A 23,815-nucleotide genomic window follows, 5' to 3' on the forward strand; every position below is an offset into this window, starting at 1 on the left:
CAATTTTTTTGTATGCTGCAGTGAAGATTGATAGTGGATTTATGTGTGTGCAACAGGTCTGCACTAATGCTAAACGAAGGGAAAGGACCTAGAGGAAAAAAAAATAACTTTGTATTTCAAATATTTTTTTCCCCCAAAGTAGTTTAGAAAAATTGAATCAATGTTCGTATTTCACCTATGGGCTACAGCATGAAGTTCTTGGGCTTCTAGTAATATGCTATAGGCATCATGTATATTGTTCCCGGACATGTCAGCTTTTGGCAGTTTCAGTGCGCTGTTTACCTGACCTTTTGTTTATCTGTGACTATATGCCTACATACACTATACAGACAGTTTTTTCTATTTCATTATGGAGAACAGATTAGGTCAGATGAGGAAAACACATTGAAATGCTTTAGATTTAAGGCTTCTGTATACTTAGAGATGTCCATTAACATGATAATTTAAGGCACTAATATACTTTGCAAGGACATGTTCATTTAGCTGGTCTAGGTGTTACCTTCAAATTTTGTTGAAAGCCCAGTCATGTATTCTTTAGACTTCTCTGTTTAGATGATACAAACAGTTTACTTAAGTGTGAGGCAGCTATTCATGAGAGGGTTGATTCTGCGCTCTTTGCTGGTTTACCCTCTGAGTTCCTTCTGTCTTATACTAAGTGTGGGGCATCCACCTTAGTTTATAGTAGCTATGGTCTTCAGAATGCAAGAGTGCCTGTAGTTTGTGACCGGAAGTTTTACTTCTTCATATTCCTAAAGCACGTTATGAAACAGAGAAAGGAGTATGAACAAGCTAGAGACACTCTGAAAGAGGATCCTCCGGATCTTCTGTGTGGCTTAGGTGCTGACAGAAACACGGATTGACTCCTTATGACAGTATCGACATCCCAGTTTTCACAGTGCAGGCATTCTTCTACAAGTGGAGCTGAGATGGAAAGAGGTAGTAACTTGCTTTGTGTTCTGGCAGGCTCTTTAGATTTCAGAGTCTGGGAAGCGTTATCTGTGCTTTTCCTACTTGTTTTTGCTCCCTCCTGTGCTTTGTATGGCAATCTCTTTATTGTGGAAGCCGAGTATGGAGGGGAATTCTGATATCTAAGTTTTTACAAGGCAAAATGTTTTTCCCCAAGCCTGCTTAGTGCTGTTGCCTTAGAAAGCTCCTGCATGCTGACGTGTTGGGTTTTGATTTGTGTCTTACAAAGTAGTGGGAAGCTAGTGGTTTCTTTAAAATAAATAAGATTAGCATTGTGTCTGAGTTTTTTTTCAAGATCACAATCTCAACTGTGGAATATTTCTCAACTTAGTTCTTGTTAGAGTAACTGGAAAAATGGATTATCATGTTATTTGACCCACTACTTATTGAAAGACTCACAAGTACAATTCCTTTTCTTAAGGGGAAGCAGGGCTATAAGTGTAGGTGTTATGAATTGCTGCAGCTCTGTAAGCAGTTTCACAGGAGCTGTAAGAGTGAAGTGTGTTAGAAACAGTTTTGAAGAGGAAATGTAAGAATGAAGTAGTGGCTTGTGGATCCTACTTTGTGTTCTGGATGGGTTGGTGCATTTTTTTTTTTTAAATAGTTCCAATACAATTTAATAAACTTCTTTCAAATGTCCCCCATATATAGCTATTTTTTGTGCTTGTTTTCAGTTAGGAATAATTGTTATTAGGTTTTTTGCTTCTTTTCTGAACCTTCTCATTTTTCTGTGATTTCTTTGAGCTGTTCCCAAGTACACAGCTCTCCGGTAAATGTTCCCAAAGAACTTCTTCCTTTTGTTATTTTCTGAACATCTAATTGCAGAGCTTTTATATTTCAAATGTCTGCCTCATGCATGTGTGTGGGGGATTGCTTTGTCCCCACAGGAATATGCATGGTAAAACCTGCATCTGTTCAGCGTTTCAGTGTCTGTACTTCATGCACAGCTTCTTACCCATGTGTGCACCAAGTCTCACAGTGCGTGTCAGTCTCTCTTGTCCTGTCTCTGGATTGTTAGATTTGTACCTATGTGTGTATCTCTTCAAGTGTACATTTTGTGTCACCTTAATGTCTAGTGTTGACAACTTCATCTATAGGAATGCCATTTTGGGGCCTGAAGCCACACTGCGGATACATTCCTAATTGTAGTCCTTGCTGGTGTTTTCAAGGAGTGGAAGCTTTAGACACTGATAGTCACTGCAGGGTCTGTACGTTGAGAAGTATGGACTTGTGGGCTAATACTGCAGTATGGGAACCAGGTACATTTGGCTGTGTCCTTTTCTGTGATTAGTTTGTGTGCTGCATGAAGTCTGTGTTTTGGCAATTTGGTAAAGCAAAGGAAAAAAAAAAAACAAGTAAAAGCAACTCAAAAAGTATACAGAACACAGTGAAAGCATTTCAATTTACTCTGAATACATGGGCTTTCTATACACCCTGCGAAGGGGTTATATGGATCAATTTTACACATAGTTGTCACCTTTAATTGTTACTGGTTCTAAACTCGGGCACTTGCCAGACATATTAAGTGATATTTTGTCATTCTTGTACCTTACCCACATGAAAGGAATTTGTGGTCTCTGCTTAGTGCCCAGCAAGACATGCAATACAGAAATTGGCATTGCAGTGATGACCACTGGAAATTATGGGAATGCATTTAATTTTTTCTTCTGATGATCCGTCTAAAACTGCTTAGAGCTGTACTGGTGGCTTGTATGTCTGCTCTGGAAATCTGTGAACACAGCTATGAGCACTTCGAGCTTCCTCAAAATGGGTGTTTCACAGCACTGCCTGGACTTCCCTATGCTTTCAGCAGGATTTGTGGCATGTTGAGGTCATTCAAAGGGGTATCACTGCAGAGCTGCATGACCCCGAGCAGTTCCTCCAGCGCAGTGCAGCAGTGCGTTCTGAAGCTCCTTTCTGTTGCACTCCTATTTTTGCTCATTAGGATTCTGAACATTTCAGGCCTCCAGTTCTTGTTTTGTCTTGTTTGAACACTTCATCCGGATACTGCCTTTTCCTAACCTGTAATTTCATTCAAAACCATTCTACAATCTGGGTCACAATTTTGGAAAGTCAGTATTCCCTAAGCATTGTTCGGCAGCACGGAAACATGGTGCAGTTCCAAGAAAAGCAGGCATTTGGCTCAAGGTTGTTACAAGATGGTTCTCAAGCCCCTGTGAGTGTGTGAGGAGTTGAGAAATACCTTGCTTTCCCTATGGAAATACACATTATAAAAAAATAAGTATTGCTTGTAGTGCACACCATTGAAATGAAACAGCGTGTCATGTCTGGCCACAAATGACCACCTCATGCCTCAGGAAACCCTGTGCTAAATTTTTCTGTTGTGAGCAGTGTGCGTGTATAATGTTGACATCTACAACACAGATTTTTTTGAGTGTTACAGGCATGACAGTTGTTTTCATTCATAGATGCCTCAGGGAAGAGTATACTGTGTCTGTACCACAACATAAGCAGGAAGCTGTTACCTACAGTATCATTGTGAGACTGTTAAAAACAGGTGGTAAGAAAAGCTGTTAAAGGAAAACCATGACTGGTCTTACAGACTGCAGGTGACAGTTTTTTAAGTCAGCAGTTACTTTCCTCTGAGGAATTCTCATATTTCTCTGTGTTCATCCTCAAGATGTGTTCAGACCTAAGTGCGCTATCTTGTTTCTCAGCAAAAGTCTTCCTCTTATAGCTTGCGGAATGTAGATAAGTGCTTCGTGTTATCCTAGGGCAAAAGTTCCCTTCTTTTAAACCTTATGCTTTTGTCCCTTTCTCTTCCTATGGGATGTAGACTAGTCATTCCAGTTTTGTAGCGAGACTTTGGGTGCCTGTATTTCTTTGAGAGACGTGAGACAGGCTTTCTTTGTACACTTGTGCTGTTTACTCCTTGCTGCCACCTTGAAGTGATGGACTGACCCATTGCTCTCTTTATTTATCAGAGTTTGTTTGGATCCCTTTGGAAGTTGGAATAGCTCCTCTTCACCCTGGAGAGACAAAGCGGCTCTTTCAGGATTCCCCCTGTATCTAGAAGGTTTTGGCTACAGTTTGATTAGAGAAATCAGATTTTCATTAAAAACACATGAGAAAATAGCAAGAATGCTGTAAGAAGCAATTTTGGATATATTAATTCTTAAGATGACTGATGAGCTTCTATGTCTGTCTTCCATTTCTACAGATAACCACTCTGCACCTCCAGATGTAACCACTGGCCTGGTGGAACATTTACATTATGAACATCCACAGGTAGCATCAGTACGAGGAGTTCCCAGAGGCTACAACAGCAGCATTTTGGAAACTGCAGATGGTGATTGTATTACAAATCTCCTACCTTTCAGTCTATGTCCCTTTTTCTGAATAAGCGAATCCATAACAGAGCTTGAATACCCATCGTGTGCTGGGTGCCTGCCCCCTCCAGAGCTTTACATAGTGTGGTGTATCTGTCAGTCTGACACAGGAAAGGAAACTGTTCTGCTGGTGGGAGCCATGTCCCCATTTCTGTATATTTCTATAGTAAAAAGCAATGTAAGCCCTTTAGCCTCACATTTTAATTTTATATTGCCTGAGAGGTTTAAATTTCAATAAATATAAATAAACACATTTATGTTTAATTTAAATATATCACATAAACAAATGAAAATCAGTATTTGACATGGTTTTATTTTTTGCTAGCCCTGTAAAATATTGGAAGATTCACTTATTTTTTTCCAAGCATTCTCAGACTTTCAGAACTGCATAAATGTTAAGATGTAGCAAATACATAGACTCTTGAAGAAAAGAACATTCTTCAGGTTTGTATTGGAATCTCATGGAGTCAGCAGTTTGAAAGCTAAATTGGAAGTGGGAGAAGGTATATGCCAAGTACCTGGGGAACAGCATTGTTTTAAAACAAATAAATCTATGGTTGAAACTGTTAAACTGATTAAAGCTGTTTTTTTTTCCAAACAAGTTGCTCATCTTGAATGATTCTTCCAGCTGAAAGCTGTGCCAGTCTTAGAGTGATGTTGTCAGCAATGTGGCAGCATATGTTTTAGTGTATGTTTATTAATATGTGGTAAGTAATAATTTTTTTCTGTTTGGCAGGTGTGCCAGTGAATAGCAGAGTGTCCTCTAAAATCCAGCAGCTTCTAAATACCTTGAAACGACCAAAGCGCCCACCTTTGAAAGAGTTTTTTGTTGATGATTTTGAAGAACTGCTAGAAGGTTAATTTTCTTTCAAATACATTTTTCGCCCTGTGTAAGTGGTTCATGAAAGAACTGATACGTCTTAGCAAGCGTTCTCTTTTTCTCGTCCCGATAGGAAACAAATCATGGTGGAGTTGTTTCATTGGAGAGAGAAAGGTCATATGCTATCACAAGTGAAACATAATCTTCAATTCAACTCTTCTGCTCAGTGTACTTGTTCTCTGCCCTCCTCCTTCACTGTGGAAACTTTCCTGATTCAGCCCAATTTGGACTAGTGTGATGAGTTAGTGATTACTAAAGACAGTGATTTACAGATCCTTGGAGAAATTCAGTTCACGTCTTTGTTAAAACTTCATTGGTGCATCCAGAAATTGTCATGTTTGGTGATGGTCCCACCATCACTTTTTACCTCAGATTCTAAACTCCTACCCTGTGGTAATCAGCGAATTTGTAGAGGGTACTCTTTGGAGTAAGCCAGGGCATAGCCTAAATGTAACTGATGGTGTAGTGGACCTCTGGAAGCTTCTGACCAGCCTCCTGGTCAAAGCAGGTCTAACTAGATCAGGCTGCTCAGGGCTGTGTACGGTCCTGTGTACGGTCCTGTGCTGAGCATCTCCAAACATGGAGGTTCCATGCCCTCTCTGGCCGCTCACATTCAAGCTCTTGTCTACACGCACCCCCACATCCTGCTCTGAAAAGGTGCTTTGTAGCTGGTCAGTGCTCAAATACAGTTTGAGGAAAAAAGTTACTTGCTAGTAACTGGAATTTATTATGATAATATTGTTTGCATGCTTGAAATCCAGACACTTTCACTATTTTAGAGGTTCAGAGGAATTAAATATATTGAGTGCACTGTGTAATATGTCATGACTGTGCATTACATAAAAGGATAGTGCTTGTACATGCTTTGCAAGTATTGCTCAGCTGAAAACCACTGTTTTCTTCTCTGTATGCACGTGTCGAGGTGGAAAGAAAAGCATCTTTAACAAATGTAGAAGTTGCTTAGCAATATGTAGCTTCCTTTAAAACCAGCTGCATCAGCTAATTTTGGAGAATGATTTTTGTTTTGTTCTCTTAGCCTTAAAGATTAAATGAAAATTTTGTTCTCTGTGACATTTTTGAGCAGTTGCTACTAGATTCTCTGTACTGTTTGTTTGATACTTTAGGATATAACGTGATTGCGGTTCTAGTCTATCGCTGAAGATTTTTCAAGCAGACTTTCTTTGAGGTGCATGTATGTCATTGCAGAGAGCATCGCTTTGAACTTTTAATTTTGGCTATTACATAGATTGTTAGCTAAATCCAACTATGACTTTGTTTTGCTAAGTAAGGTCAAGATACTTCAGCTTTTTGAGCAGCTTGGAGCAGGATTTTAACAGCAGGCTACTCAGAGAGAAAATGGTGTACAAACCCTGCAGTGTTCCACGGTTGAGAGAAATGATTTAGAAATCAAACGAAATATTCTGTGAGCAGTACAGTTTTAATTGTTGATAATCCATACCAGGAGCGTTTCATCTGGCTGTTTTTTTAATATGTATTGTTATAGAAGCATAGTGTCATTCTTCCCCACCTTTTGAGAATTTGGTGCAGCGAAAATAAATGTCCAATTGTCACTGAAGCCATTCTCTCTGAAAACACTTCTTGACTTGCTGTAGGCTTTCATATAAATAGATGTGCAGAACAAACAGCAGAAGATATAATCTTTCCAAAGTAGAGAAAAAGAATGAACTAGGGATTCAAATTCTGTTCCTGTGGCCAGGTCCTTTGAATAATGTGGAAGCGGAATTACAAAGCGATGGTAATTATTTTTTTTGTGAAGCCAACAGATGATTAGCATAGCATCATCATAAAGCAGGGGAGAAGATAATGATATCTGTGAGGAAGAGGAAAGTGAGAACAGTTCATAGAATAGTCTATTAAGTGCAACTTGAACCTTTTGTAAGGATTGACATTTGACATTTTACTGTGCTCTGGTTTTAGTGCAACAGCCTGACCCAAATCAACCAAAGCCTGAAGGAAATCAAATGAATGTACTTAAAGGCGAACCCTTAGGCGTGGTAACCAACTGGCCACCTTCTCTGCTGGCTGCCCTGCAGCGCTGGGGAACTACCCAGCCGAAAGCTCCTTGTCTGACGGCATTGGATACAACTGGGAAAGCTATTTATACGCTTACCTATGGTAGGAAGAATTAGGCATTCTTTGTGGAATGAACAATTTGCTTTACTTAAGAGGGACTAAACTCATGATAGATACTTTGAGATTGCTATTCAAATACCAATTATGAATTAATTTTATATGAAAAACATTTTAAAGTTAATGAAGGGAAAATGTATATGGTATTGTTTCTTTACAAGTGGCTATTTGTAAATTTCAAACAATAGTGTTTTTTTTTTTCTAAAAAGAACATTAGAAATAGCCTGCTCTAAAATAGGAGGAAGAAACAGATGACTAACAATGCACGGTTCAGATTCCTAGAGTAGATATTAAATTTTAGCATGTTCTTGCATATCCTTATAGAGAAGACTTGTACTTCAGGAGCATATTAAGGATGTTATTTTGGGAAGTGAAACTTGCCTGTATCGATGAACTACAAGTATTGTAGTAATTGCATTTTTTTGGAAGATAATCATGTCCCTCAGGACAGCTATCTGCAGCATTTCATTGTATAGTGCGTTAGAATGTTACACTTTCTTGTTTGGATACTTACAGATGGAGTATGCTTACAGGAAATGTAACTGAGCAGCTGCATTAGTTTCATTACTTTGCAGTGGAGCTTTGCGAATTGTTTAGAATAGCGTGTTTAATTTTACTTTAAAAAAAAAATAAAGGAAAAGACAAACTAAAAAGAAGCCAAGCTCTAAATTGTACTTGGACTCTCTGCCAACTGCACTGACGTACAAATTAAAAATTGATTTTTATATTGTGTCAAAGAAGTAGTTAGATTGTTGTCTTTGTATTTAATAGCTTGGAATAATTTTTTGTTCTGAATTATTGAGATCTGTGTAGGTCACCCTGAGCACTGAACTGGAGAGACAGAGGCAGCACAGAGACAGATGTTGTGGCATTTATTCCTACCCTTTGTTTCTAAAATTTCAGTTAATTTTTTGTCCAGTTTAGGATTTGTCTTTTTATCCCAAGCAGTTTGCTTTCTTGAAGAGCCCTTAGGACGGAGCCTTAGAATCGTAGAATGTGTTGGGTTGGAAGGGACCTTTAAAGGTCATCTAGTCCAGCCCTCCTGCAGTAAGTGGGGAAGTGCTTACTTCCCTTAAGCAGTGCTTAAGTCTTGTTAAGCGCCTTTTGGAAATGCAGTTCGATTCTATCAGCCAGACCACCTGTGTGTGTGTGCGCGTGTGTGTGCATGTGCGTGCACATGCACTGAAACACTGGGAGAACTCAGTAGGTTTGTGTGGTGGGATTGCTTTCACAACAGTAATGTTTGCTTTTCCCCCAATTACTTGCTCATGTTCCTATTGACCATGTTCTAATACAACCAACTTGCCTAGTTCATATATAAGGCACTGAGATTTGCCAATTAAATGTTTAAAATTTTAATCTCTGTTTTTTAATTTCAGCATTGTCTTTTTTTCTTTAGGCAAGCTGTGGAGTCGAAGCTTGAAGTTAGCGTATACCTTGCTAAACAAGCTAATCACTAAGAATACACCACTGCTGAAGCCTGGAGACCGGGTAGGCTTCTGTTCGAAATGGTCCTTATGGATAAAATAGACAGCAAGGAACAGCATTAGCTAAAGAAAGCCTTGTAATACTGTGACTTGTAATAGTATTTTGTCGCAATATTTAGTATTTTTTGTTCCTAGTTTAAAGATGAACCTGAACATTCTTGTGAGTTTTTTTCCACAAATTAAAAAGCAGCCCTCCTCCCAAAACAACAACTGAAAACATTTCTTGTTATTTTAATGTGTTTTTGTAGGTAGCTCTCGTATTTCCCAATAGCGATCCAGTTATGTTTATGGTGGCATTTTATGGATGTCTCCTGGCAGAACTTATTCCTGTCCCAATAGAAGTTCCACTAACAAGAAAGGTAGGCAAATACATTTGACGTTTTTGTGGTTTCATAAATAAATAAATCTGGGGGGATGTCACAATCCTATAGTCCTTATATAAGACCCCTCAGAGCCTGCACTTTTGGAAGCAGTATGGTACATCAGCTGAACTAATCAATGCACGTTATATGCTTGGAAAGTGTTTAATACTTAGTTAGGGAAGGGGGGAAATAGCATGGAGCTAATAAGTTAACTATTTTAGGATACCTAACTCTAGAAATTATTTTAATTCATTATTTTTGAAAAGATGTGTGAAAGTGTTTCTCAAAATACACCACAGAAATGCTGTCTCATGCTGATTAATGAGAGCACAGGCAGGTAGAGGTACCACAGTTACTGAAAATATTGGTGTGATCCCACACACACTGAGGTTATCAGGGAAGAGCCAAAAAGCTACAGGCTCTGCTCTTCAGTGCTTCAGGACTCAGAAACAGCATCAGTTCTGTTTTACCAGAACTTATAAACATCCCTATTGGGTTGGAGAGGGATGCACAACCATTGCTTTTGACACTATTTTGCTACCGTCGCTTGCCAGATCTACTGCCAAATCCAGTTTAATTGGCACTAAGCAAAACTAAGCGTTTTGAGCGTAGGCTTAAGTCTTTTGTCTTCCATAAAAGGTCTTATGGGCTAGAAGTTTGTTTTTTCCTGTGATATAAGTTGGCTTAATATTTTTCTAAACATGGCAAAGTTACAGTAAACTGTACAAAAGCTTCATTATTTGTAAGTTTGCTATAACATGGTTTCTCTGTAGGATGCTGGCAGCCAGCAGATTGGATTTCTTTTGGGCAGCTGTGGAGTAACACTAGCTTTAACCACGGATGCCTGTCAAAAAGGCCTTCCTAAAGCTCAGACTGGTGAGGTGGTTACATTCAAAGGTATGTTTTTAAGCTACTCAATTTTCTTTGTAGGATAAAGAGTGAGTGTATCCATTGTTGCTATTAAATAACAATCTTCAAGTTTATTTACATGCTTCTATCTTTCATATGAAGAAGAACTGCCATATAAAGAACTGCCTTCATTGTACTTAATGCTGCTTCTTCCTGTCAGGGTGGTGATGCTGCAGCTTTTGCTTGCCTCTTGTTGTTATCCCTGAATACTGGGGAAAAAACTGATTTATGGAATTGTAATGACAGTAACTTTTCTTTTTCTTTGAAGGCTGGCCTCATCTCATTTGGTTTGTGATTGATGGGAAGCATCTGGCAAAACCGACTAAGGACTGGCATCCACAAGTACGGGATGCCAGCGCTGAGACTGCTTATATTGAGGTGATCCAGTATAATATGCCTAATTTACGGTTACTCTATTGTAGTTTGTCATAGCATGGTTTTTTTTTTTCTTTAATCTCTTGATGCAGCACAAGAGACTACTATAATATTTTTGACTGTGGAAGAAGAATGTTTCCCTCAGGGTTGCCAGGCAAACTGTCATTCGAGTGGATGTGTTGAATCAGATTGAAGGCTGGGGGTAATTGGCATTTTTGGGTCCCTGGGACAATTTATTTAATTGGGGTAGAGAAACAGTCAGATTTCATATGGTATTAAGTGTATTCTCTGAACATAAATGTATCTTATACTTTACCTTTTTGATTTAAAAAAAAAAGCACACTTCATTTTTATAATGAAATATTTTTTCAGTTAACTACTGTAAATTTTCTAGATTTTGTTGTTAATCTAATACTTGTGTAAACTTTCTCTTTTCAGTACAAAACAAGTAAAGAGGGCAGCACAGTGGGCATTACTATATCTCATGCTTCCATGCTGGCACACTGTCATGCATTAACTCAGGCATGTGGTTATTCAGAAGGTAAGTCACATAGGTACAACTTTAAAATTATACTCATAGCTTTGAACATTCAGACAATTTATGTTGCAAAATCATGTTTACTGTCTTAAAAGAACTTTAGATAAGCAGTAGTAGCTTTAACTGCAAAGGGAAAGACAAACATCCTCATTCATAATCAGGGCGATATGTGAAGGATAGTAAGAAGACACTTGTGGAATCATAATCAATATGTATTAAAAATTCTTTAACCTAAGAGCCTTACTGATTTTATTCAGGGGTTTGGATTTTTCAATCTTAATAAATTTGTTAGTCGGTGGTAAGAGCTATACTGATTTTTCATGCTCTTGAAAACAGCTTTTCTACAAATGGGTATTGCCCTCCCTAATGCCTTTTAAACACACTGGTCACTTTATGAAGTCATAAGGGGGCCAGTTTGAGATGTCCACATGCAGAGTTAGAGGAGCCCTCCCAGCAGAAACTGGGGGAGCTTTCTTAGACTGATCTTAGAGGCCATTTGAATAGCTTGGATCTCTTTGAAGTGCTTTGGATGGTGCCAGTTTTGGTGAATGAGCCCTGGGCTACACAGCTGGCCTCCAACTAGACTTTGTGCCACCAATCACCACCCTTTGGGCCTGGTCGTTCAGCCAGTTTTCAGTCCACCTCCCTGTATCGTCATCCAGCCCATACTTCCTCAGCTTCTCTATGAGGATCATACAGAGTCTGTCATAAGATGCTGTGAAACTGCTCGCTGCTTTCTCCAGCAAATCCAGTTCTATGCAGTTTACTTTTCCTGAAGGTTGAAAAGTATTAAGGGTATGGAAGATTCGCATTTCATAGAATCATAGAATGGTTAGAGTTGGAAGGGACCATAAAGATCATCTAGTTCCAACCCCCTGCCGTGGGAGGGACACCTCCCACTAGACCAGGTTGCTCAAAGCCCCATCCGACATTCCCTTCAAGGGATGGGGCATCCACAACTCTTCCAGTGTCTCACCACCCTCACAGTAAAGACTTTCTTCCTAAGATCTAATCTAAATCTACCCTCTTTCTGTTTAAAACCATTACCCCATGTCCTATCGCTACACTCCCTGATAAAGAGTCCCTCTCCTTTCCGGTAGGCCCCTTTTAGGTACTGGAAAGCTGCTATAAGGTCTTCCCGGAGCCTTCTCTTCTCCAGGCTGAACAACCCCAACTCGCTCAGCCTGTCCTCATAGGAGAGGTGCTTCAGTCCTCTGATTATCTTCATGGCCCTCCTCTGGACCCTCTCCAACAGATCCATGTCCTTCTTACGTTAGGGATCCCAGAGCTAGACGCAGTACTCCAGGTGGGGTCTCACCAGAGCAGAGTAGAGGGGGAGAATCACCTCCCTCAATCTGTTGGCCAGGCTTCTTTTGATGCAACCCAGGATGCAGTTGGCTTTCTGGGCTGCAAGCACATGTTGCCAGCTCATGTTGAGCTTCTCATCCACCAACACCCCCAAGTCCTTCTCCTCACGTCTGCTCTCAATCCATTTTCCACCCAGCCTGTATTTATGCTTGGGATTGCCCTGACCCACGTGCAGAGCCTTGCACTTGGCCTTGTTGAACTTCATGAGGTTTGCATGCGCCCACTTCTCAGGCCTGTCCAAGTCCCTCTGGATGGCATCCCTTCCCTCCAGCGTGTTGACTGCACCATTCAGCTTGGTGTCATCGACAGACTTGCTGAGGATGTACTCAATTGTACTGTTGCCAACAAAGATGTTAAATAGTACTAGTCCCAGTACCGACCCCTGAGGAACACCACTCATCACTGTTCTCCACTTGGACATTGAGCTGTTGACCGCAAATATTTATTTGCGGTCAACAGCTCAATGTCCAAGTGCAGAACAGTGATGCCATCCAGCCAATTCCTTATTTACCGAGTGGTCCATCCATCAAATCCATGTCTCGCCAATTTAGAGACCAGGATGTTGTACAGGACAGTGTCAAATGCTTTGCACAAGTCCAGGTAGATGATATCAGTTGCCTTTCCTTTATCCACCAACATTGTAACGCTGTCGTAGAAGGCCACCAGATTTGTCAGGCACACTTTGCCCTTAGTAAAGCCATGTTGGCTGTCACCAACTACTTCTTTATTTTCCATGCTCCTTAGCATGGTTTCCAGGAGGATCTGCTCCAAGATCTTAGCGGGCACAGAGGTGACACTGGCCAATCTGTAGTTCCCTGGGTCTTCCTTTTCCCCCTTTTTAAAAATGGGGGTTATGTTTCCCCTTTTCCAGTCAGCGGGAACTTCACCAGACTGCCATGACTTCTCAGATATGATGGATAGTGGTTTAGTAACTTCATCTGCCAGTTCCCTCAAGACCCGTGGATGAATCTCATCAGGTCCCATGGACTTGTGTACCTTCAGGTTCCTTAGATGGTCTCGAACCTGGTGTTCTACAGTGGGTGATTCCTCATTCTCCTGGTTCCTGCCCTTGCTTTCTGTGACTTGGACAGTGTGGCTAGAGCCCTAGCCAGTGCAGACCAAGGCAAAATTCTTTGCTTATATACAGGCTCATGAGTGGGACTACACGCCTGTCTCAGAGCAGCTGGAGCTCTCAGCCACCCAGAGAATGAATGGATAGGTGACTGACTTAGTGAAGTGTTTTATTTATTGGGAAATAGCTGTGTATATACTGAAAAATGAAAAAGATTAATAAATACCCCAAGAACAATTTCTTGTGCATGCAGCCATCCTCAGTGATAAGCAAGTTTCACCTTACCAATACAAGATATCCCTCTAAAATCAAGTTGAATCTTTGATTTAAAATCTTTGATTCTATTTTTTTAGATCATGTAAGGTGTTCAAATTTCAGAGGAAACATTGAAGAAAGTTTAGTATAGCCATGGTAATATTTATCACTAAATTTAATTCTTTTAAATATAGCTGAACGCTGAAAAAGTTTGCATCAAAACTGAAGTTTTGGTCTGCATGTTTCATTGGCAGATGTAACAAACACATAGAAGTGGTATTATAATGAAAACAGGGTCTTAAATACTTTGTAATAATCTAGTCTAAAATAATAATTTAAAGATTATTGTTTTAAGTAAAATAAGACACTTTCAGCTTAAGCAGCCTGTTATAGACAAGAAAGCATAGCAACATAGCTTTGATTTCTTAGTGGTGTTGGAAGTTTCATAGTTGCTTTAACAGACATTTTGAGTTCTTAAATATTCTCATAAATATGCTTCATAAATCTAATAGTTTTTCCTTCGTTTTCAGCTGAAACACTAACAAATGTTTTGGATTTCAAAAGAGATGCTGGCCTTTGGCATGGAGTATTAACAGTGAGTATTTAAATGAATGAAAAAAACTGCAGCAAGTTGCTTCTTACAGGGGTTAGAGTATTGGTATCCGAATGAGGTCAATATCTCTCAAACTATTTATATTTCAATATTTATATTTGTCAGAATAAAGTGTTACTTTTTCACCAACAGACTGCACAGGCATAGCTTATGTTTTTGCTGACTATACAAATAGTTTTCACTAATAGTTAAAAGTAGGAGTTACACTGAAGCTGTGATGATTTTTTTTAAAGTATTGGTACATGCTGTGTATTCTTCACGTCACCTGAAAGTTTATTATTTAATGTTTTTCTCATAGAGTGTTATGAACAGGATGCATGTCATCAGTATTCCCTATGCATTAATGAAGGTTAATCCACTTTCCTGGATCCAGAAAGTCTGCTCATACAAAGGTACCCTTAAAGTATTTTTACTTAACCCATCTCTTTTTGGATGATTAAAAAAAAAAAGTTAATTTGTTTGTATGTCTACTGTATCTGAGGCCACTGCTGTTTTATCCAACTGACTTTCTTTGACACAGCTTTAGCAACTGGCTACTCCATTTCAGTACTATATGGACTGATAAACTCATTGATGAGTGATGTTGATGGCTTCTTCTGATAGATCTTTAAAAAAATTGTTTCTTATCTCAGTATTTGAATTTATAGTAAACATTTAAATTCTATAATCAGGTCCATCTGGAGACACTTAAGCATACACATGTCATAGTAGTTAAATATTTGGCATTTGTATTTGTTTTCTGTGTTTGTAATTTGTTTCATAAATTATGTAAATACATGAAAATATTTAGATAATTTTATAATTGGTCTTTGTTTTTTTCTGGACGTGCACCATAATTATTTTTTTATTTTCAGCCCGTGTAGCAGTAGTAAAATCACGTGATATGCACTGGTCACTTTTGGCTCAGAGGGATCAGAGAGATGTCAGTCTGAGCTCTTTACGAATGTTAATAGTGGCAGATGGAGCCAATCCATGTGAGTATGGATGCATTTTCCAAGTGTCAGTCTGTCATGCTTCAACCTCAGGCGGCAACAAAGAACCACGCAGCCGCTTTCTCAACCCCCCATGGCCATGCCCTGGCCACCACTGACACATCACCCTCACGTCTGACAGGAGTCGCCTCCAGAGGCTGAGGGCTTGTGTCTTTTTCCCAATCACCTTGTCAATGCCCCCTTCCCTAGCAGTGATCCCAGCTGCCTGGCTTCCCTGCCCTCTAACTCCAGGCTGCTGGCACCGTTATCCCAGCACCATAGCAGCCAGGTGACAACGTGCTCGCCTGGAAGTTGGATGAAATCTTTTTGGCGTATCCCGCAGCTCGCTCAGGGATAGGGATTGAGTGATTATCTCTGGTTGTGCCTCTTCCTCTTGCTCTCGTGATGGCCCTGGTTCATAATCATCCCTTACTAAGCGAACTGATTTCTTCGTCTGTTTCTTCTTCTGTATAGGGGCAACTGATATGGGTACAGGTTGGATTTCTGGTTCGGCTGCAGTGCCTGCCACCAGGATTGCAGTAGCCGCAGTGTCTGTTGGTCTGGTTTCCCTCTTTCCCCTGAAGGTGCTGCATAATACCAAGCAGGGTTTGGTAGATACTGGCCAGGGCCCAGCACAGCGCGGTCAGTTGTGCCTCTCTGGAATAGACACAGCATTTTCCTTTCAAATATTCTATGACTTTATCAGGGTCCTGTAGTTGTTTGGGGGTGAAGTCCCAAACCATTGGAGGTGAGAAGCTCTCTAGATACCTGCCCATATTCTCCCACGTGCCATGCCACCCCTGACTATCTGGCCTCAGAGCAGATCTCTGCGTGGTGGCCGTGAATAGTTGTTTAACCCTAAACAAGACCTGGAACGCATTCAGGAGACATAACAATAGAACCAGGCTGGTTTGAGGATCCCAAGGATATTCAAAATTCTCAAAAGCTGTCATACCTGGCCCAAAGGAGAAAAGGGAGGCGAAAGAGCTGGGGAAAGTATCCCTCCATTTCCCCCGTAGATTGGGCGTGATTATTAATAAATTCTGAGAGATGGCCCCTAATGTACAGGCGGGACAGCAATACCACGTAAACACCCCAAACTAATCGCTTGAACAGTGATGTTATCATATCATAAGTTGATATTACACAGGACAGCAAAATGGTAATCCTGATCCCTCTCCCAGAGGTGATAAACAGCACTGCAGGAAGTACGTAAACCATATAGGAATTTATATAACGCAGCCAGGAGAACAAACAAAGCAACATGGTGACCAGTGGCTGTTTAACTAATATAAGAAATGCACACAACACATTTGTTTTAACAAGCTGTGGTCAGAGTTGTTGTTATCTCAACCCTTCAAGCCCCATGTTAGGCACCAAAAAGGACTGTCGTGGTTTAGCCTCAAACAGCAACAAAGAACTATGCAGCCACTCTGTCAACATCCCCCCACCCCCGGCCGTGTGGGAGGATCAGAAGAAAAAGGCAAAACTCGTGGGTTGAGACAAAGGCAGTTTAACAGAACAGCAAAGGGAAACGGGAAACAACAATAACACTGATAGAGCGATGTACAAACACGATTACAGAACCACCGCTCACCGACCAGACCCAGGACACCCCAGCCCACTGCAAAGCAGCAGCTTCCAGTTCCCCTTCCACCCCGACCCCAGCCAGCTCCCGGCTACAGACTGGGAATGGCGTCACATCGTGTGGAATAGCTATGTCCCGTGCCAGATCCTTGGTAAAATAAACTCTATCCCTTCCGGAACCAGGACATTATCAGTTCAACGTGAACTAAAGCACACTGTAAATCACAGAACTCTGGGTCTGCCCTGTAGGAGCTCAGCAGCACTGCCTATAGTTTGTCTTCACCAAAACAGAGACAGTAGCAGTGTTTCTTTGCCAAGGACACTAGGGCAAAACTTTAATAGAAAATGTTCTGAAGGATCTGTTCCTTATATAAAGAATAGTTGGCAATGTAGTTTGAAAGAGGCTTTTAAAATTTCAAGTAAATCGTAATGCTGGTTTTGAAGTAGTTGCTCATGTATTGCATGTGAACATAAAATCTTGAGTTGCAGTGTGTCTGATTCTGTACGTGCCCCATAGGCTTGTCTCAGTCATGTGTAAGGACATAAAAATGGGAGTAGTCACAGCCTTAACTCAAAACTATGACAACTATTAACTAGAGTATGCGGTAGGTTCTTGCCTTTTTTTGTCAATCATATGGTGGTGGTTTACAGTAATCTGAGAAAGCAGCTGGGAGATTTTTTTCCAACGGGCAAGAATATACCTTAGTTGCTTAATTTTGCTGTTCCCATACACCAGAAAATCAAGAATATTTCTGGTTCCTTGGAGATGCATGTTGAGAGATAAGCAAGTTGTGATGGCAGAAGATGAAAGCTTCAAATAGTCTTGCTAAGATTATACTTGTTGTAAGCACTGTTACAGAGCTAATGCTTAGAAAGTTCGGCACTTCATTCAATAGTGAAATACTATTTATAAGCTTGCGATGCTACTGCTTGTTCATTGCTGTTCGCACTTCTTAGCGACATTTAGCCATGTAAATTCATTTTTATAACTTCATGTTTTCATTAATGCTGTACTCTTATATGAATTGACACAAAATTAAACCTAGGATGTAGTGTAATCAGTGAAGTTTGCTGGTTTGCATTATGTGCTGCAATCCCACAGCTCTGAAATACAAAGCTGTAGGTGAGGAGGTATCCTCTTACATTTTGGGCTGAGTGCTAAAGGCCAGGTAGAGTTCTGAACTGAAATGAAGATCTGTCATAAGCATTTGATGTTAATTTCTAAATGCTTTGCTTCTGTGACCTCTATAAGAAACACTCATAGAGGAGCTATAAAGGAAGCAGACAGATACAGTTACCCTTAGTAACAAAATATTCTGATCACTGAAGGACTTTCCATGATGTTAAGTGTTACGGAGTGCTGCCAGAGAAAGACAGTATGCAGTTGTCAATTTCATTCAGTGAATTAGTTGTTAACCACTGGGTTTTCTCTTTGCTCTAAATCTGACATCTAATAATAGACTGGAATGTCTTTTTAGGCAGTTTGAAAGTATTTCTTTGTGCATGGATGCAACCATATTTGTGTAGCTGAGCTGAGAGTAAGCATAGACTGAAATCCTGCAGCACAAGCTTTCCTGCCCTCAGCAAAATGTTACCAATTGTACGATTGTTCTTTTTAGGGTCCATATCTTCATGTGATGCATTCCTGAATGTATTTCAATCCAGAGGTTTGAGACCAGAAGTAATCTGTCCCTGTGCTAGTTCTTCAGAGGCACTAACTGTTGCTATTCGCAGGTAATTGTCTTTTCTGAGAAGTGAACTGAGGCATTTATTGACTATTGAAGTGTATCTGGTGTTAAAATGGTAGTCAGAAAAGATGATTAGCCACATAAAGATGCCCAAAGACCTAGACAGAGGAAGCCTGAGGCTCACAGCTATCTTCTTCACTGAAAGATGGGTGATTTTTGTTTTGTTTTCTTTAAAAAGTTCAATATTTTCTAAAAGTAGTCAGGCATAAGGGGTGTTTTTACTGTTTGGGAAAGCGAGGTCTTTTCCTTACTGTTGTTGCTGGAGGACCTTTATAAAATGCCACAAAAATCAAGACTTACTTATTTGGGAGGAAGAAAATGCTGAATCTTCAGGTAATAGCTTGTATACAATGTCTTGTAAACAGGGAGCTAAAGAAAGGAAAAAAATATTTGTAACTGGCCTGAAAAATACCATTAAATTTCTGGAGATAGCAAGAGATGCTCTGAAAAAAACGAAATAATTTGATTATGAATAGACATATGGATGGAATATACTGGAATTTTTTGACAGTGGTTTTGATCAAAATGTGCTTTTTCGGAAACAAAATTTCAAGAAAATTTGAAAAAAAAAAAAAGTCTGAGATTTTGGAGGTACTTTCTCTGGTGGGAGAACTGACATTTCCCAATTTAAAAAAAAAAGCACTTAAAGAACTGTGGTTTTTTTAAACAGCACCTGGAATCTTTTGTTCTGTTCTATCCTGAAAGTTGAATGGTTGCACAAAATTGAGTTGTTGGTCCTCAGTCAATTTTGCTCGGAGTAAGAAGTATCAAGCCCTCCAGACACTTCCTAGTTTTTCATGGCGTTTAGGAAATTTAGCCTTTGAATGCTTATTCTTGACACTTCTTTGCCCATAATAAAACTAAGTCCTCTCTGTAACATTTTAGAGTGGGGGGAAGCTATGTGATGTTTTATTGTAGCTCTTTTTTCATGTAGTTAAAATATGTTACCAGTCTTGAACTCTTCGTTTGTTTAAAATGAGAGACCATTATTTCTCTTTACCTCAACAAGCCTGAGAGACTTGCACAGTGTTTTCGATGAGCATTGGTCTGTTGATTCTGTGTCTGATTTGACTTTCTGTTTTTCAGACCTCCAGAATTGGGTGGGCCTCCTCCAGGAAAAGCAGTGTTATCTATGAATTGTCTGAGTTTCGGCGTGATAAGAGTGGATACAGAAGAGAAGTTGTCAGTGTTAACTGTACAGGATGTTGGACAGATTATGCCTGGAGGTAGGAAAGCATTTTATGTAGGCTTAAGCATACTCCACACATGGTAACTTGTGCTATGAAACAAATAACAATGTCAAATGACCTTCAAGGTAGTATGACTTAGGTTTTGATGCGTTACCTAAACACATAACGATTAAGTACTGTCTCTATTAGATTATTAAATGTTTTCAGTAGAGATTAATCAACGATAAATTTGAATGACCGTAGGTTTTGGTATGGACAGATGCTTTTCACTGGTCTGCAGAGTTGTGTTATTATTCACTTGTTAGCATTAGTACCGACTGATATACAGCTATTTAATAACAGATACATCAGAACAAAACATAAAGCGTAGTAAGAAATACCATCTTTCACGCAGAAGTGATTGTCCACATGTTAGAATAAAATAGAATAGAATATTTCAGTTGTAAGAGACCTACAGTGATCATCTAATCCAACTGCCTGACCTCTTCAGGGCTGACCAAAAGTTAAAGCATGTTACCATGGGCATTGTCCACATGCCTTTTGAACACTGACAGCCTTGGGGCATCAGCCATCACTCTAGGAAGCCTGTTCCACTGTTTGACCACCCTCTTGGAAAGAAATGCTTCCTAATGTCCAGTCTGAACCTACCCTGGTGCAGCTTTGAACTATTCCCACATGTACTATCACTGGATCCCAGGGAGAAGAGCTCAGCACCTTGCTCTCCACGTCGCCTCCTCAGGAAGCTGTAGAGAGCAATGAAGTCACCCCTCAGCCTCCTTTTCTCCAAACTAGACAAGCCCAAAGGCCTTAGCTGCTCCTCATAGGACATGCCTTCCAGCCCTTTCACCAGCTGTGTTGCCCCCCTCTGGAAAAATTCACGTACCTGGGATCATGGAGACATGGTGGGATACAGTCTCTTTAGGAAGGACAAGAGGAGGAGCTGACCTTTATGTGAGAGAACGGTTGGAATGCATGGAGCTCACCCGAGGATGGATCAGGAGCCAACTGAGAGCTTATAGGTTAAAGATTAAAGGGCAGACCAGGTCGGGTGACACTGTAGTGGGTGTCTGCTGTAGAGTGCCTGACCAGGAGGAGCAAGTGCATGAGGCCTTCTGCAGACAGCTGGAAGCAGCCTCACAACATGACAGAGCATAAGCAACCCAGGAGGTTCCTGGAGAGCATCAAAGATAAATTCCTGACCCAAGTGATAGGGGAGCCAATAAGGAGAGGGTCTTTGCTGACCCTCATACTCACAAATGAGGCAGCATTCGTTGGGTATGTGAAGGTTGAAGGCTACAGTGACCATGAGATAGTAGAGATCAGGATCCTGAGAGAATGGAGCAGAGCAAAAGCAAGATCACAGCACTGCACTTCAGGAGAGCAGAACTGGGCCTCTTCAGGGATCTGCTTGATAGAGTCCCATGGGAGCCCCAGCCAGCTCCCAACCCTCACTTCCTGCCCCCTCCCCTGGCCAGCCCCCAGCTACAAACTGGGCATGGCTCACATGGAATGGAATACCCGTGTCCCTGCCGAGCCTGGGGAAAATTAACCCTATCCCCACCAGAACCAGGAGAAAGACGAAGAGCATCTCGGTATATGAGGTGAAGCTGAGAGAGCTGGGACTATTCAGCCTGGGAAAGAGAAGATTAGGGGAGGATTTCATCAATGTGTATAAGTATCAGAAGGGATATTATAGGGAAGACTGGGTGAGGCTCTTTTCAGTGGTGTCCTATGACAGAACAAGAACCAATGGACACAAACTGAAACATGAGTTTCCCTCTGAACAGAAGGAAAAACTTTTTCTACTGTGAGGGTGACTGAGCACTGGAATGGGTTGCCCAGAGAGGTTGTGGAGTCTCCATCCTTGTAAATACTGAAAAGCTGGCTGGACATAGTCTTGGGCAACTGGCTCTATGTGGCCCTGCTTCAGCTGAGGGGTTGGACCAGATAACCTCCAGAGGTCCCTTCCAACCTCAACTATTCTGAGAGTCCCAGACTCTGGATATCCCACCAAACTGTCCAGTCCTGGATTAACCTGTTTCTCAATGACATCTGTTTGCAACACTGTGCTTCTTAAAGTAGGTAGATAGTGGCGTTGTTTCCCAGCCCATTAAGTGGATTGTAGCAACAATTCCCTGTTGTTTACCTTTGAGGCTAGGCTCCTGAGTCATGTATTATTTGTAGAGGAAAGCACTCTGAAGAAGGTTAAAAAAATTAGGGTGCCAAACCAGACCTAAGACTCTGGACAATGACTGGGATCTGTGTCCTGAAAGACCACTTAGTGCCCTCTACTGCAGAAGTGAAGATTGCAGCATTTAGGCTGGTAGTGTAATGCTCCCTGGCACTGTCTATCTGAGAGTACCGCTAGCTTCAGGCTTCTCCTGACCTAGTCTGGATATGCTTGGAGAGGATGAGAGACAGATTTTTTGGAATTCTCTTTACCCCTTCAGGTTTACTATGTAGTGACCACGGAACCTGATTCTTTCTGGTCATGGCCGTGGCACCTGTGTCTTTGCTATTCTTGGTCCTGTTATGAATCTCATGCCTTACGGAGCTGTGGCCTCAACAGAATGGTTATTTTTTGGCTTCAACTAGAATACAGATGGCATGGACTACTACTGCTGTCTGGTTCAGGTGTTCAGACTACTGATGCCCCCTTGGAACCTCATTGAAATTTAGCTGTGCTCCCAATCATCTACTTAGATTATGAGTTAGTCACAAGAACATGGAGGCAACAATTTTGCATGCCTTCAGGTAGTCATGGATCCTTTGGTGAACCGACTGAGGTTGAACTTTATGTTGGTCCAGTTTTTGAGAGTTAAAAAAAGTGGTATCTGATGCAGGATCAATTAAAATCTTTCTTTGGATCAATTTGTCACATGGAGATCCTCCTGGCTTTGCTGTAGACTTGCTCTCTGGGCAGTGTGCTTGACTACTCTAAAGCACAAAGCAGCCTACAGTTGTGTTGCACCTTACTCTTCATATTCATATTCACCTTACACTTCATATTCAACTGTTACAGCTGTAAGTTCGCTTGCTTAAAACTAGTGCATTTCCTCAGTGGCAGGTTCAAGTCTGCCGTATGGTATTGGAAGAATTACCTGCATGTTTGCAGGTAAGTAATTTCACCTTCCTCTTCTATGTAAGTTGCTAATGAAAAAGTCCGTCCTTGCGAAATGCTTAATTGGTAGTGAGAGGGATCTTTGGCAAAACTCATGGAGCGTTGTCTGGCAAATCTAATGGACCCTTCTGGTTTTGGATGCCATTGACAGACAATTGACACCACCACCCGGACTTTCTACATTAGTAAGAAATGTGGAGTGACTTGTCTGATTGTGTGAGAGGAGAACAGTTAAGTGTGTATCCATGTAGTGCCTTGAAGTGGTATGACTTGTAATTGATGGATATTGCTATTTTAAAATACAGGAGTAAGTGGCAAAACTACTTGTAGGTTAAACAGAAGTTGGGCAACTTACTGAATTAGCTCTTTTAAAACTCTGATCAGCATTGGGCTTATCAGTATCTGGGGCAGATTTACTTCAATTTGACCAAATATTAAAAATTCCAGGTCTGAAGGTATATTTTAGCAGAAATTTCTCTGCGCGTTCCTTAAGTCAGAACATAGGCGATAGAGTTCTTTCTAGAGGATAATCCAGTTACTTTGTTCCCTGTGACTGTCTCTTAAAAAGAAATTAAATTGTTAAAAGCTTTCAGAGTAGGAAGAAAATAAAAAGGCTAGCAGTTGTTAATAGATATGTGCCAAACGAAAAGAAATTAATGACTTAAGGAAATTAATGACTTATTTTCAAATGAGTCTGCATGTACATTCTAACAGTAGATATACTTGTGCTTTACCTTGTAAGATTTATGCTTTTTCCTGTGTAGTATTCACGGAGGATGTGCTCTGTCCGTTCTCATTTGGTGTTTGGCATACAGGAGAGAACATACCACCATTTCCTTTCCTGTTATTTGCCCTCTTGAATTACTCTGCTG

The 23,815-nt window shown here is 40.6% G+C and overlaps 1 protein-coding gene across 8 annotated transcripts in view; it reads left to right on the plus strand.

The window, feature by feature from the left end:
- The window catches only part of DIP2A (disco interacting protein 2 homolog A), a 130,677-nt gene that overhangs the window by 73,004 nt on the left and 33,858 nt on the right, over positions 1 to 23,815 (plus strand). For 7 of the 8 annotated variants that reach the window (XR_010072097.1, XR_010072099.1, XR_010072098.1 and 4 more), the window contains 13 exons: positions 4,148 to 4,276; positions 5,053 to 5,172; positions 7,135 to 7,332; positions 8,747 to 8,838; positions 9,083 to 9,193; positions 9,970 to 10,093; positions 10,374 to 10,483; positions 10,919 to 11,021; positions 14,244 to 14,308; positions 14,625 to 14,718; positions 15,181 to 15,300; positions 18,504 to 18,618; positions 19,719 to 19,858. Coding sequence is in view for 5 of the 8 variants with exons in the window: in XM_063342379.1 (XP_063198449.1) it covers positions 4,148 to 4,276; positions 5,053 to 5,172; positions 7,135 to 7,332; positions 8,747 to 8,838; positions 9,083 to 9,193; positions 9,970 to 10,093; positions 10,374 to 10,483; positions 10,919 to 11,021; positions 14,244 to 14,308; positions 14,625 to 14,718; positions 15,181 to 15,300; positions 18,504 to 18,618; positions 19,719 to 19,858 (1,521 nt within the window). In the remaining 3 variants the exon portion in view is untranslated. Of the gene's footprint in view, positions 1 to 4,147; positions 4,277 to 5,052; positions 5,207 to 7,134; positions 7,333 to 8,746; positions 8,839 to 9,082; positions 9,194 to 9,969; positions 10,094 to 10,373; positions 10,484 to 10,918; positions 11,022 to 14,243; positions 14,309 to 14,624; positions 14,719 to 15,180; positions 15,301 to 18,503; positions 18,619 to 19,718; positions 19,859 to 23,815 lie in introns of those variants that run through there. The other variant, XM_063342383.1, reaches the window with a different exon arrangement.

Source organism: Chroicocephalus ridibundus, chromosome 7 (assembly GCF_963924245.1).
Source record: "Chroicocephalus ridibundus chromosome 7, bChrRid1.1, whole genome shotgun sequence".
Classification (NCBI taxonomy): domain Eukaryota; kingdom Metazoa; phylum Chordata; class Aves; order Charadriiformes; family Laridae; genus Chroicocephalus; species Chroicocephalus ridibundus.